The sequence below is a fragment of the Pimephales promelas genome, chromosome 3 (genome assembly GCF_988280905.1).
Source record: "Pimephales promelas chromosome 3, fPimPro1.hap1.1, whole genome shotgun sequence".
NCBI classification, from domain to species: domain Eukaryota; kingdom Metazoa; phylum Chordata; class Actinopteri; order Cypriniformes; family Leuciscidae; genus Pimephales; species Pimephales promelas.
In genome coordinates, this window is record NC_142771.1 from 8,591,817 (window position 1) to 8,607,161 (window position 15,345).

General features: G+C 36.1%; 1 protein-coding gene across 1 annotated transcript; it reads left to right on the plus strand.

Annotated features, from left to right (window-relative positions):
* The first annotated feature begins 229 nt into the window (after positions 1 to 229).
* On the plus strand, positions 230 to 13,462 carry mcoln1b (mucolipin TRP cation channel 1b). The gene is made up of 13 exons (XM_039675197.2): positions 230 to 413; positions 1,021 to 1,268; positions 1,615 to 1,782; positions 3,094 to 3,250; positions 3,745 to 3,826; positions 4,115 to 4,211; positions 5,179 to 5,278; positions 5,355 to 5,461; positions 8,106 to 8,255; positions 8,331 to 8,432; positions 9,560 to 9,682; positions 11,187 to 11,393; positions 13,047 to 13,462. Exons 1-13 carry the CDS (start codon positions 371 to 373, stop codon positions 13,176 to 13,178), a joined length of 1,716 nt encoding a protein of 571 aa, XP_039531131.2. The 5' UTR covers positions 230 to 370; the 3' UTR covers positions 13,179 to 13,462.
* The last annotated feature ends 1,883 nt before the right edge of the window (positions 13,463 to 15,345 follow it).

The following is a 15,345-nucleotide window of genomic DNA, read 5'->3' on the forward strand; positions in this document are numbered from 1 at the left end:
TCAGTGCGGCTGGCAGTGTTGTTATATTTCAACAAAAACTGCTTTTGAATCATGAATGTTTTCGTTATTTAGGGTTAATGCAAAATAAAAAGTGATCATTTTAAATTGCTTGTATTTTTATATGCAAGAACAGTCGAAAACATATGCTTCCTGCTTGGGTCATTGGGACTTTTATTTTGACAGCTTATGGTGAGAGCATCTGATGGTGGTGTTTGTGTTGTGGTTGTGATCGGTTGTGTTCTGCTCATGTTCAGACTCCGCAGAGATGCCGATGCGCTTGATCCGCATCTGTTTTTATTCCTGAAACCCATCGCTCATATTATTCTGATTAATCTATCAATATCTGTTTTTACTCATCTATGATCTTAATATGACGAGCGCTTACATCAGACCTTCAGCTGAAGGGGCCACAGGTTTGAAAATATACTATTATTCGCCATTATTTTTTTGTTTACATCTCTCTATAAAATGACATAACTTTTATGACAGATATGCCTGTCGTTTTAATATTTATGTTTCTGAGGTTAAATTATTGCTTCCGGCTACATGTATCGAGCCTTAATGTCATGTGTTAGCAGCAGGTTCATTTAGAGTTGAAGCAAAAATACTAAGAAGAAACGTCAAATGACAATTTTAATAATTATATTATTATTAGTCATATTATTTTTAGGGCTGTGCAAAAATTAATCGCATCCAAAATACAATTGTGTTTGCATAATATATGTATGTACTGTTTTAATTATTTTGTATGTATAAACAGGCATGTACACACTTAAGAAAAAAATCATTATATATATATATATATACATGCAAATATTTCTCAAATATACACATACATGTCTTGTGTGTATTTATAAATACAAAATAATTATACACAGTACACATATTATGTAAACACAAACTTTTATTTTGGATCCGATTAATTGTTGCACAGCCCTATTATTATATTTATATGAAATATTAAAAATATATATTTATATGGTTACCCATGTGCTGTTGTTGTTTTGTTGTGTTCCTCAGAGAAGGACCGGCTGCTGAGTCCGGTGATGGGATACGGCTCCGGTGACCTGAACGGCGGGTGTCACCGCAGTGCCCCCTCCCTGGACGTGTGTGTGACGGGCCCTCGGGGGCCGGAGGAAGAGGAGGAGGCCCTGAGGAGGAAGCTGAAGTACTTCTTCATGAGCCCCTGTGATAAATACCACGCGAAAGGCCGCAAACCCTTCAAGCTGGTCCTTCAGCTGCTGAAGATCATCTTAGTCACTGTACAGGTGCATCTTTATTGTTTAACCCTTTCTGCTCCAGCATTCACTGTTTTCACGAATTCACGATTTTGTTGTTTAGAGATACAGTATCGTTTTTCATGCATTTGTTTTCCCATTTTCAAAAGTTTTTATTTTCAGGCCCCCAAAATGGCATGCAAAATACATTTTTCAGTTTTAAAAAGAATGTGTTGTAAACGGCCCCTTAGTTTATTAATTTAAGTTTTACTGTGGTAAAAATACCTAAATATTATGTTTTGGGGCAGAAAGTGGAGAATTTCTAAACTGACAACAGCAGCATCAGTCAGTGTGCTTACAGTGGATATTTGTTGTAACGTGTGTGTGTGTGTTGTAGCTGGTGCTGTTTGGTCTCAGTAATCAGATGGTGGTGGCGTTTAAGGAGGAGAACACCGACTCCTTCAAGCATCTGTTCCTCAAAGACTATCTGGACGGGTCTGAGGAGCCGCTGTGCATCCACACGCAGAAGAGCGTCCACGATCACATCAACTACACCATAGAGCAGGTACAGATGCACATCTGTGTGTGTGTGTGTGTGTGTGTGTGTGTGTGTGTGTGTGTGTGTGTGTGTCAGCTAATTTCATTAGGGACACACTTGCATTTAGCAGCTGAGACTGACAGCAGCACATGCTTAAACATTTCTCTGTGCAATAAAGATGGATGATGAATAGATGATGGATGGATAGATAAATAGATGATAGATGGATGGATGGATGGATGGATGATGGATAGATGATGGATGGATAGATAAATAGATGATAGATAGATAGATAGATAGATAGATAGATAGATAGATAGATAGATAGATAGATAGATAGATAGATAGATAGATAGATAGATAGATAGATAGATGATGGATGGATGGATGGATGGATGGATGGATAGATAAATGGATGGATGGATAAATGAATGGAAGGATATATCGATGGATAGATAGATAAATGGATGGATGGATGGATGGATAAATAGATGATGGATGGATAGATAAATGGGTGGATGGGTGGATAGATAGATAGATAGATAGATAGATAGATAGATAGATAGATAGATAGATAGATGGATGGATGGATGGATGGATGGATGGATGATGGATGGATGGATAAATGGATGGATGGATGGATAGATAGGTGGATAGATAGATAAATGGATGGATGGATGGATGGATAGATAGGTGGATAGATAGATGATGGATGGATAGATAGATGATGGATGGATAGATAAATAGATGATGGATAGATAAATAGATGATGGATGGATAGATAGATAGATAGATAGATAGATAGATAGATAGATAGATAGATAGATAGATAGATAGATAGATAGATAGATGGATGGATTGGATGGATGGATAGATAGATAAATGAATGGATGGATAAATAGATGATGGATGGATAGATAGATAGATAGATGGATAGATAGATAGATAAATGGATGGATGGATGGATGGATAGATAAATGGATGGATGGATGGATGGATAGATAGTATTTTAGATGGATAGATAGATGGATAGGACAGTATTTTTTGATAAGATAACCAGACCCCAAGGTTTTTGTATCTAAATAAATATGTGAATGACTTAAATGAATGAAACTGTTGTAAGTAACTGAAGAGTTTGCTGTGGATGCGGAGGCTGTTGATCAATCTTCAGTTTCAGAGACCGTTAGCTAAACAGGAAGTTAGCAACATTAGCACATCAGATGAGTGTTGAAACACTGAGTGTCATGTCAAAACATCAGTTCATGCAAACCTGATGAACTAGTTTACAGTGTGTCAGATCTGTCTGAATATAACCTTTGACCTCTTTCTGTCTGTCAGTATCTGTCTCTGCCGCAGAAGTCAGTGGGAAGGTACGCGTATGTCCGCGGTGCGGGTGTGAACGACAGCGCCCTCTACCTGTGCCAGCACTACTACAGGAAGGGCAGCATCGACCCGGTCAACGACACGTTTGACATCGACCCGCATGTTGTCACGGGTGCGCAGGAAATCACATCATCACACTCACACACAAATACACAGCTCTGATTTATTATTTTTTATTTTGTAATATTATAGTACTTTTTTATCACCAATACTTTTCTTAAGGATATTTTTTTGTTGTTTTAAGCACAAACTCACTTCATTTTTTATTTTTATTAAAAAGTCATTTTCTTAACCAATTTCCTTCTCAAATAAGTGCTTTCACAATCCAGTCCACAACCGATGGATCAAATGTTTAAAAACCTCACGATACTGTAGTAAAGTCGGTTGCTACTTCAGTTTCATGCCAGCTTTAGCAAATTTAGTGCATTCTGGGATTGCCTTCTCCCTATGAAGTGTTCAGAACAGAGCAGAAGTCTCCTAACAAGCTGGAGTTCTAAACATTCCGAATTCCACGGAATCTGCTGTTTTCCCCTGTTGCCGAGCAACACAATCCTGCGGTCCGTCTGAATGTCTCTTTAATCCTGTGTGTTTCTGTTGTGCTTTTAGAGTGTGTCGGAGTAGATCCACCGCCAGACCCTTCAGCTCCACGGCAAAACCACTTCAAGACCTTAAACCTCAATTTCCAAAAGTGAGACAAACATGAGAACATACTAAATGCTTCTATTGTTTATACAGTATATGGAATATAATAATCACAGACCAGCACAAACAGAACACTGTTTACCTTTTTATCAGTGGTTTTTAACGTATCCAAAGGGAGGTTTAGCTCAATTTTGTGGACAGTAACGATAGCACAGTAAACACACACATTTGTCAAACCCTGATGTGTGTAAGAGCCGTTACTCTTGTGAAATGTTTGCTCAAGTTCCTCTCTAAACTCTTGTGTCTCCACACACACACACACACACACACACAGGCTGATTAATGTGACCGTCCAGTTCCAGCTGAAGGCCATAAACATCCAGACCATCATCAACAACGAGATTCCCGACTGCTACACCTTCTCCATCACCGTACGCACACATTACACTTCTACACCAGCTAATAATGTCTCACAAAGATTTATTATGTTATTTTAGGGCTGTCAAACGATTAATCGCATCCAAAATAAAAGTTTGTGTTTACATAATATATGTGGGTGGACTGTGTATAATAAATTTATATATATAAATACACACACATGCTTGTACATATTTAAGAAATATTTTCATGTATATAGATTTATATATAATTTACATTATATTTTATAAATAAATAATATTGTTTTTCTTAAATATACATGCATGTGTGTGTATTTATATATACAAAATAATTATGCACAGTGCACCCACATATATTATGTAAACACAAACTTTTATTTTGGATGCGATTCATCGTTTGACAGCCCTAGTCATTTAAAGGTTTGGTATCTTATCTTTGTTTTTCTAAAGAAGTCTCTTATGTTCATTTATTTAATAAAAAATACAGTCAACATTCGACATTTTTTTCATTTTTTCAGGATTATTTTAATATCAAGTTCAAAAGAACATCATTTATTTACAATAGATATCTTTTGTAACATTACAAATGTGTTTACTGTCACTTTACACCAATTTAATGCATTTTACAATCTTATGCCAAACTTTTGAACATTAATGTGTCATGTTTTCAACATTGATAATGATCATAAATGTTTCTTGAGCATCAGATCATCATATTAGAGTGATTTCTGAAGGGTCATGTGACACAGAAGACTGGAGTAATGATGCTGGAAACTCTCTCTCTCTATATATATTATCTATACTATATATTCACACAGAAAACGGTTATTTAATAATAATAATATTTCACATTTTTTACTGTATTTTTTAATATCTTTGTGAGCAGAAGAGACTTTTTAAAAAAAAATTCCCAAAATGTATATTATAATATTAATATATAATATGTAAAACCTTTCTAAGCACATGATGCTTTCTGTGTGTGTGTGTGTGTGTGTTTCAGATCCTGTTTGATAACAAGGCTCACAGCGGTAAAGTGAAGCTCAGTTTGCTCAACGATGCGTCCATTAAAGAGTGCCGGGACCCTAACGTGTCGGGACACGGTGAGCCGACTTCAAGCGCTCTCAGTGTGTGTGTGTGTGTGTTTCTCCTGCTGAACCTGTGTGTCTCTGTGTCCAGCGGACAGTTATGCGCGCGTGGCGTTCGATGTGCTGGTGGCGGTGGTGTGCGGCCTGTCTCTGGTGTTGTGCGGCCGCTCCATCCTCAGAGGAATCATCCTGCAACACGTGAGGCACAGATACGGAGGCGTATTGCATTCAGTTGAAGAAAAAAAATCTACTCTGTTTTTCTGAATTAACGAGTTAATTTTTCATGAGAAAAAAAATTTGCTCTGTTTTTCTGAATTAACGAGTTAATTTTTCATGAGAAAAAAAATTTGCTCTGTTTTTCTGAATTAATGAGTTAATTTTTCATGAGAAAAAAAATTTGCTCTGTTTTTCTGAATTAACGAGTTAATTTTTCATGAGAAAAAAAATTTGCTCTGTTTTTCTGAATTAATGAGTTAATTTTTCATGAGAAAAAAAATTTGCTCTGTTTTTCTGAATTAACGAGTTAATTTTTCATGAGAAAAAAATTTGCTGTTTTTCTGAATTAATGAGTTAATTTTTCATGAGAAAAAAAATTTGCTCTGTTTTTCTGAATTAATGAGTTCATTTTTCATGAGAAAAAAAATTTTGCTCTGTTTTTCTGAATTAATGAGTTAATTTTTCATGAGAAAAAAAATTTGCTCTGTTTTTCTGAATTAACGAGTTAATTTGTCATGAGAAAAAAAATGTGCTCTGTTTTTCTGAATTAATGAGTTAATTTTTCATGAGAAAAATTTTTTTTGCTCTGTTTTTCTGAATTAATGAGTTAATTTTTCATGAGAAAACATTTTTTGCGCTGTTTTTCTGAATTAATGAGTTAATTTTTCATGAGAAAAAAAATTTGCTCTGTTTTTCTGAATTAACGAGTTAATTTTTCATGAGAAAAATTTTTTTTGCTCTGTTTTTCTGAATTAATGAGTTAATTTTTCATGAGAAAACATTTTTTGCGCTGTTTTTCTGAATTAATGAGTTAATTCACAAAAATAGCAAATATAAATTTTCTCATGAAAAATTAACTCATTAATTCAGAAAAACAGAGCAAATTTTTTTTTCTCATGAAAAATTAACTCATTAATTCAGAAAAACAGAGCAAATTTTTTTTCTCATGAAAAATTAACTCATTAATTCAGAAAAACAGAGCAAATTTTTTTTCTCATGAAAAATTAACTCGTTAATTCAGAAAAACAGAGTAGATTTTTTTTCTTCAAGTGAATGCAATACGCCTCCGTACACAGATACCCCATTAATGCACACGTGTAAACACGAGAATCCGCACGAGATCGTCAGATTCATGAGTCATGAGATCCTGTCAATGCTGGGAAATGATCATGACCATTTGACATGAATTATTAAATAATTTAAGCACGGACCTTTAAAACTAAGTTCTGGTCTTGCATGTGCACAGTAAAACAATGACAGAAAATCATTTTTGGGTGGAAATGAATGTAAACAGATCTATCAGATATCAGGAATGTAACAATATATCATGTCACATTATATCACAATACAATAATTCAACAATATGTATAGTGGATAGTGATAACATTGTGTATAATTCACCCAAAATGAGTTTTAGTGTCAGTACTACATTAAACCACTGCATATAATGTTGAATATAATGTATAATAATGTCCTAATAATCCCAAATATCTGATGTTACCAGTAAAAAGTGTCCTATATTATTTTACACATATCTATTCAGTGAAAGAGTGCAAAATAATTCAGTATTTTCAGCTTGAGGATCATGAATATTGTTATACTGGTGTCTCTGTTGTCCAAGACGATTCATTTACACACACTAATGTAACACCAAATTTAGCATTTTAAATCAACAGCTCATTTTTTGTTAACCTTTATCATTTGTCTTGGAATATCACAATAGTATGGTATTGTGAGTTCAGTATTATAATATGTATCAGATCGTAAGATGAGGGTATGGTTACTCCTGTCAGACACTAGTCCTGTCTAAAGTGAGTGTAAACACAGTCCGATATGGTCAAAAGATCAGATCTGTGCATGAAGACTTGCTGTGTAAATGCAGTTAAAGGATTAGTTCACTTTTCAAAAAAACTTTTGCTGATAATTTACTCACCCCCATGTCATCCAAGATGTCCATGTCTTTCTTTCTTCAGTCGAAAAGAAATTAAGGTTTTTGATGAAAACATTCCAGGATTTTCTCCATATAATGGACTTCAATGGGAACCAAACGGTTCAAGGTCCAAATGAGAGTTTCAGTGCAAACTACAAACTGTTCAAAGGGCTTTAAACGATTCCAGACGATGAATAAGGGTCTTATCAAGTGAAACGATCACTCATTTTTAGAAATGAATACAAAAATTTTATAACACAAATGCTTGTTGAACAAACCAAATGACTCGGAAAAAGATTTGTTCATTTTGATGAACGAGTTTGAACAGGAGAGTCACGAACGCGCATCACAGAATAGAGCAAGGCGAACATTTGTGGTTATAAAACTTAAACTTTTGTATTTATTTTTTAAATGATCGATTGTTTCGCTTGATAAGACCCTTATTCATCGTCTGGTGTCGTTTAAAGCCCTTTGAACAAGTTTGCACTGAAACTCTCATTTGGACCTTGAACTGTTTGGTTCCCATTGAAGTCCATTATATGGAGAAAAATCCTGGAATGTTTTCATCAAAAACCTTAATTTCTTTTCGACTGAAGAAAGAAAGACATGGACATCTTGGATGACATGGGGGTGAGTAAATTATCAGCAAAAGTTTTTTTTGTGTGTTTTCCTAACGCGGCTCCCCTGCGCCGGCAGGAGTTTGTGTGTTATTTCCGTCAGTCTCTGGGCCGTCCGGTGTGTTGGGCCGACCGGCTGGAGTTCATCAACGGCTGGTACCTCCTGCTCATCATCAGCGACGTGCTCACCATCATCGCCTCCTTCATCAAGATCGCCATCGAGACCAAGGTCGCGCGCTCTCCTGAGAGGTACCGCAGTGTTCAGAGCGCTCTGGTCTGACTGCTGCTCGTGTTTGTGTCGCAGAACCTGTCGTCGTATGACGTCTGCAGTATTCTGATGGGAACCTCCACCCTGATGGTTTGGGTCGGGGTGTTACGATACTTCAGCTTCTTCCAGAAGTACAACGTGAGTTACGCTGCATTCCTGTTCAATGTCCCATTGAGCAATACCAGATAGTACAGAATAAAAGACGCATCACTTGTATTGTTTTGAATGGGGAAAATCAATATGGCGGAATAAGTCCCGCCTTCTAAATAAGAGCCAATCAGCAATTGGTAAAGTCATCGCATCACTGCAGCTGCGGTTAGAAGCTTTGGTTGCTATAGAAACAGCCAAGTTTCAAATCCAGCCAGAATAATGTCTCACAAAATTGATGAGACATTTGTTGTCAGGTTTCTTTGGTGATTTCAAATATGAATTTTTGGGCTATGAACAGTTTTGGAGAATTTGATGTTTCCCCATTCAGAGAGACAGGAGGTGCACTTTTCACATTTCAAAGATGGCCGCCGAGTGAAATGACTCGTCTTAAAGGGACTTTGGCAATATTTCTCTGTAAAAGTCACATTTCACCCCAAAATCAAGACAAAAAATGTCTCATTCTCATTATTTGAATCGGACTCAATGGTTATTTTTAGTTCTCTTTATTCTCGATGATATTCTTCCTACTTCCTACTAATACAGTATTTTCCTGCAATATTAAAACTTTTATTCAGATCGGCATGAACTAAATTCAGTAAGACAAAAATACATAGTGATTTTACTGTACAAATTTGAAATAAAAAATATTTTTGGGAATATAAAAAATATATTGGGGGAAATGTACTTCATTTAATTATCAATGTACAAAATCTTGGGCCATAAAATAGTTATAAAAATAGGCTTTTCTTTATGCTAGTGAAAATAATAATTAATTTTAAATTATTAAATTATATTTGCGTTTGCTTTTGGTGACCCTGACATTTTTTGACAGGCTTTGTGAGCTTCACGTTTCCTCTTTCTTTCTTAATTTCTTTCTATTTTTTTAATCAATTAGACTCTTTAATTGGCCATAAAACGGTCTTTTCTTTATTGTCTTTATGCTAGTAATCATTTCTCTTGATTTTGTCTTGAAATATGACCCAGAATTATTTTAGAAAGCCTTTGTGAGTTTCACATTACCTCTTTCTTTCCTTTTTCTGCCATATTTTCTGTTAAATATAAGCAAGTGAAAACCGTGAGACTGAGCGAGTGAGTCCTCTGATGTGTGTGTTCAGATCCTGATCGTGACTCTGCGGGCCGCGTTCCCCAGCGTGATCCGCTTCTGCTGCTGCGCCGCCGCCATCTACATGGGCTACTGCTTCTGCGGCTGGATCGTCCTGGGACCTTACCACGCCAAAGTACGTCACACTTCAGTAAAACAAACATCACTGTTCGGATTAAATAGGCAAATGCTGAAGAGTCTGTGATTGGATCATTATTGCAGTGATTATTATGTTTCTAGCATGTTATGTGTTTGGCAACAGTTCTTATACCCTAACTGAAGGAGTGTGTAGCTTTTCATATCATACACAACCATGTAGGACACACATCATGCTCATATTCCAGGATGACAATGGCAAGGTTGTGAGGAGCAGGAATAATCATTTTCACACATGCGGCCATATCTACAGATCTAACCTCATGGTCTAAAGCGCACGCCGCAGGTTCACTTATTAATATTTTTTTGTTGTGAAAGCTTATTTTGACAATTTTTTTCTATTTTTAATGCAATTTTTTATATTTTTTTTATTTTATTTATCATTAAAATACTAGATTTGATCAATAAATAATAAATAAATAGTAATTTCGACACATTCCTCACATTATTTCTACTTAAATTCAAAACGATTCTCAATTTCATGCATTACCCTTTTAATTCAGCTCAAAATATTTTATATCTTTGTCGACCTCTTGTGGACAAATAGTAATATAACATGAGATTTCATGACTCTTGCCACTAGACTAGCTCTATAGAGTGCCGAAGTGATGACGTCACTTTGTAGGACAACCCGGAAGCTAGCGGCGCATGGGTTCCCTCGGTCGAAAAGCAATGCATTTGCCCCATAGACTTTTGGAAAATCGCAAAAAATAAGATCTGTGTTTAACAAAGAGTTGTGACCCTTACACGTTTTGTCTAGCAAGATAATATTTACAAGTTAATCCAAAATGTATACATTTTGAAGTCTAAATAAAGATTTTAAAAAACACAATCAGACACAATAAAGTTTAAAAAACACAAGCAGGTTATAACTGTGTGTTTTATGTCATAGATCAAAACGTGAAAATATTCAGAGGCTCTGATCACCACAGACGATTTAGCAAAAACCCATTCAAAAATCCCATAGACTTTAGAGCGAGGGAGCCGGGAGTGCTAAAATGCTAACTCACTTCCGCGTTTTGGTCCTAAAGTCTGTTCATTAAGTTTGCATTCAGATACACATGGACATTATAAACACATTTTTTGGTAAAGTTTCTTTTTCTCTTCTAAAAAGAGCATTTTTAGTTTTTTTTAGTGTACTGAAACATTTCTCACATTACATTCATTCCTATTGGGGGCAAATTGAGCCACGAGGGACGGATGAAGAAACAATGTGGCTTAATAATAACTGCTTCGGACTGAAACTAGCATGAAGTCCAGTCAGAGTGTTTGGGATGTGCTGAGGAGACTTTACAGAGTTCACAACACCAGATCTTGAGTGAAAATTGATGGAAATAACAGCACAACATTTATTGTTTATCAAGAGGAGTTGAATCAATTGTTGGTCAATATCTTGTAAATCACCACACTAACACATCCACAGTTTTCTGAATCCCGTTGATTGTCGTCAAGCATTGAACATGTCCTCTGTGTCTCTCCACCAGTTCCGCTCTCTCTCCACGGTGTCCGAGTGCCTGTTTTCCCTCATCAACGGAGACGACATGTTCGCCACCTTCTCGGACATGGAGCAGAGCGGGGCGCTGGTGTGGGTCTTCAGTCAGGTGTACCTCTACACCTTCATCTCGCTCTTCATCTACATGGTGCTGTCGCTCTTCATCGCGCTCATCACCGGAGCCTACGACACCATCACCGTGAGTCAACACAAACCACACTTACACGATTACTGAAACTCTATCTCAATAAAAATGACATACTTAAAAGGGTGGTTGATTATGATTTCACTTTTCTATCTTTAGTTAGCGTGTAATGAGCATAAACAACATCTGCAAAGTTACAACACTCAACGTTCAAAGCAAAGGAAGATATTTGCTGTTTTTTAAAGATTACAACAAACGGCTGGTGAGAACTAGTGACATCACTACCCCTAAAATTAACATAAACCCCGCCCCCTGGAACAATTATCATGACAGAATATGCTAATCACTAGAAGCTGCTGTAAATTCATCAACTAACCGTTCAGAAACGTCTACATGTGTCACTTCTTCTTGAGTCTCTCCATCTTGGTCTGACTCCGGTTTGAACATAAAAGGCAGAACAGTTTCTGACATATCAGTGTGTCTGAGTGAGGTAATCAGAGCTGCTAACAGCCATTGAAGCTCCGCCCTCTGCGCTGAGAGCAGAAGCTCATTTGCATTTAGTAAAAATAGTTTGCGTTTTTGCTCACCCTCAAAAAGTGACAATTTTAAACATTATATAAAAATATATCTGTGGGGTATTTTGAGCTAAAACCTCACATACACACTCTGGGGACAACAGAGACTTATTTTAACCCTCTGGGGTTGTTCGGCCCAAATGGACCCGAATAATTTAAATAATTTTTTTTTTTTAAATCACAGCTTCCCCGGAATGGTCGAAATTTGGTAAGTTTGTTGGTATTTGGTATTTGAACACCCCAAAAAATTGGGGACAGGATTTGAATAGTCTAAGTGGTTGTAAAAAAAATAGTCACACTTGAGGTGTTCGGATCCAAATGGACCCGCATGTAAAATGAATGGGAAATTGGCAAAAATGTGAAAATACTGAGCTTTTTTGTGCGTACAATCTACAAGTCAGTCACGATCTTGAAAAAAAGCACACAACATCGAAGGGGTGAATCTACAAAACATCAAGAGAGCAAAACAGACACATCTAGACACGCACACACACACAAACACACTTTTATACACAAACACACCAAAAATTCAGATTATACATGTGTTTTGCATTTTTAAAATGCTCAGTTTGTCCACCAGATGGCATCCATCTCATTTCAAAAATTGCTTTTATGAGGCCTAGGCTTGACTCTAAAATGAAATACAGCTTTAAAAAAATATATTTTTTAATATTTTTTCTATTATGTTCAGTGGGGGGAAATTTTGTCATAATTATTGCATTAATACTAATTATAATTTTTTTTATTTTAAAAATTTTCTCAAAACACCAAAAAAGAAAAGAAAAAAATATTGATCAATAATATCAAATATTGAAATATTGATGAAAAATCATGTTTTTTTTTTGTTTTTGTTTTTAAATATGAATCCCGCCCTTTGGGTCCATTTGGACCCAAACACCCCGAGTGTGACTCTGAAACGAACAACCCCAGAGGGTTAACCTTGTTAAAGGGGCATTATACCAGCCCCTTAAAGAAAACATCCCTTTTTTTGGAGTGACTATGAGCTTTGTAAGCTTTCTGTGCTCGAACAGCAACGTTACACACTAACTACAGTGGAAAAGCAGATTAGGACCCCTTTAAAAACGCCTGTCTGAAATGTTTAAAATCGGCTGTGTGTGTGTGTGTGTTCCAGCAACAAACACAAGAGGTGCCGCAGGCGTCTGAACTGCACCGGTTCATCGCCGAATGCACCGACACGCCGACCTCCGGAAACTTCCACTGTCCCGAGCCGTCGACCTGCTCACTCTTCTGCTGCTTCAGCTAGAGTGTGTGTGTGTGTTTCTGGGGAATCGGGATGGACACGCACTCCTATGTTTGTTTGTTCACAGATAAACTTGTTTTAATTGTGTTATTTGATATGTAAATCCGTTATGATGAACGAGCAGAGACTGTTTGCATATTCATGAGCGTCTTGTATCTAGAACAGGTGAAGTGAGGCGAGGAGGGACAACACTCACACACACACCAACACAGGACCTTCAGGGGTTTGAGGAGCCACAGCAAACATGTCCAGGTCAGAATCAGACAGAAAAAAATATTTTGGGATTTAAAAAAAAAAAAAAAAGTAAGCCGTTTTTAGGACTATTATGATGTTTCGCTTTGTGAGATTATTTTCATGACCTTTAAAAATAAAAGTACTTTTATGCATAAATTTACAACAAATACAACAAATGCGTGACACAAATAGTTTCGAGAGATTTTGTCATGAAAATAATGTCATAATGCAAAAATATAGACGTGTTATGTGACGCGCAAAGACATAGTTCGTGTTTATTCATATTTCCAGTTGAGATACGATATACAACTGTAATAACTGTATATTTCAGGTGTTTCTGGTGAATCTCGTGACGTTTCACCTCAAAAACGCGCAAAAAATAAGAAGTTATATTTGGCTCTTTATTTTTCTTAATTGCTGGAATTATTTTCCATTATAAATCTGCATAAATATAAGTTTCACATTCAAATACAAGATGGATAGAAATAATTAGAGAGAAAACACATTTTTAATGTATATGTCACAATGCAAAAAATGTTTATTTTAAATAACCACCGATTTAATAATTCTACACCATGACATTCTGTTTTAAAAAAATAATAACAATTTAGTAATTTATTTGAACAGGGTCAATCTAATTTAAAATGGTTGATTATTCATGTAATGAAAATAATTTTTAGGTTGAAATACGTCAGCTTCACCTGATCATGTTTACTCCGCTCATATGCTTTCATATCGCCCACATCTGATTTTATGTCTTTTGTAAGTCATTTTCAGAAAATACATTTTTAAATGTGTGGATATATGGATATTATAATGCGTATGTTTCATAAGCACAGTAGGATATTTGTGATTTATTGGCATCATATGGACATTCTGACGCTCTTCAGTGCTTTGTTTCAGATTTCTCTAGTGTGTGTGTGTGTGTGAATGTGGTTTAAAGGAAGCATAGCTTGCAGGTTTGTCATGAATATTAATGTGGTTGGTGTATTGTATCTGTCTCCAGTGCATTTCCTCCTTCAGTGCATCACACACACACACACACACACGCACTGGTGTTTGGAGAAGCCCTGGGCATCTAGAGAGGTTTTCCCTGTGTTCTGGACACACACGGGTCAGCCCATCAGGGACTCACTGAAGCGGTGAAGCTTCGAGTGTGTTTGTGCTCATGATAATATCGTCTCGAAATGACTTGTGTGTCTTATAATGCTTAATTAGATTCATAAATAGTAATCGAGAAGGCATACGCAGTGTGTGTGAATGAGGGACCAGGTCTCTTCAGGGCAGAAAGGGAACAAAAACTCATGATTATGATGATTGTAGGATATTTATGAGCATATTTATGATATTAGTCATGCAGATCCGTTCAGATTTATCAGACGCTGGTTTTGCCTTGATGTTGTATTTTCATGATTATTGTGATGTTCACTGCTGTTTTAAATTGATCTAAATGATTTAAAATGCTGTATTTTGTTTACATTTTTTACCTGTGAGGCGAGATGCTTTTGGGCTCATCTTTTATTTAAAGCCTCAGATAGTGACACTCATTTTTAACAAAGGGAATATTTGTGTTGCTTTTTGTTTTTTTTACAATGCAGTTTTGCACATATTATTTTGTTTGTAATTTATTTGGAGAGATTGAATGTGTATGTTTAATTTATGGTTGATTCATACGCACAGATTTGATGTCTCTCTCTGTTTTCAGACACATTGTAACACTTAACACTTCTGTGAATGTCAACATCAAACATCTGCAGGTTTATGGATTAAATCTCTGAAGCTCCTTCTGTTCGTGTCACTGTGTTTCGCTGTTTGGTTATACTTATATATCCAGTTAAACACCCTGACACGCATCAGTGATCATAATTGAGGAGATAATATAAGGCAATTAGACATTTTAATGTTGTTTTTTTCATTGTTGTTTTTTGTTAATATT

Excerpts from the sequence above, each read along its gene's own strand:
- mcoln1b (XM_039675197.2), top strand. The coding sequence starts at position 371 with ATGACGAGCGCTTACATCAGACCTTCAGCTGAAGGGGCCACAG. Across the intron at positions 8,256-8,330 it reads AGATCGCCATCGAGACCAAG|AACCTGTCGTCGTATGACGT; the intron begins GTCGCGCGCTCT and ends TTTGTGTCGCAG. Across the intron at positions 9,683-11,186 it reads TGGGACCTTACCACGCCAAA|TTCCGCTCTCTCTCCACGGT; the intron begins GTACGTCACACT and ends TCTCTCCACCAG.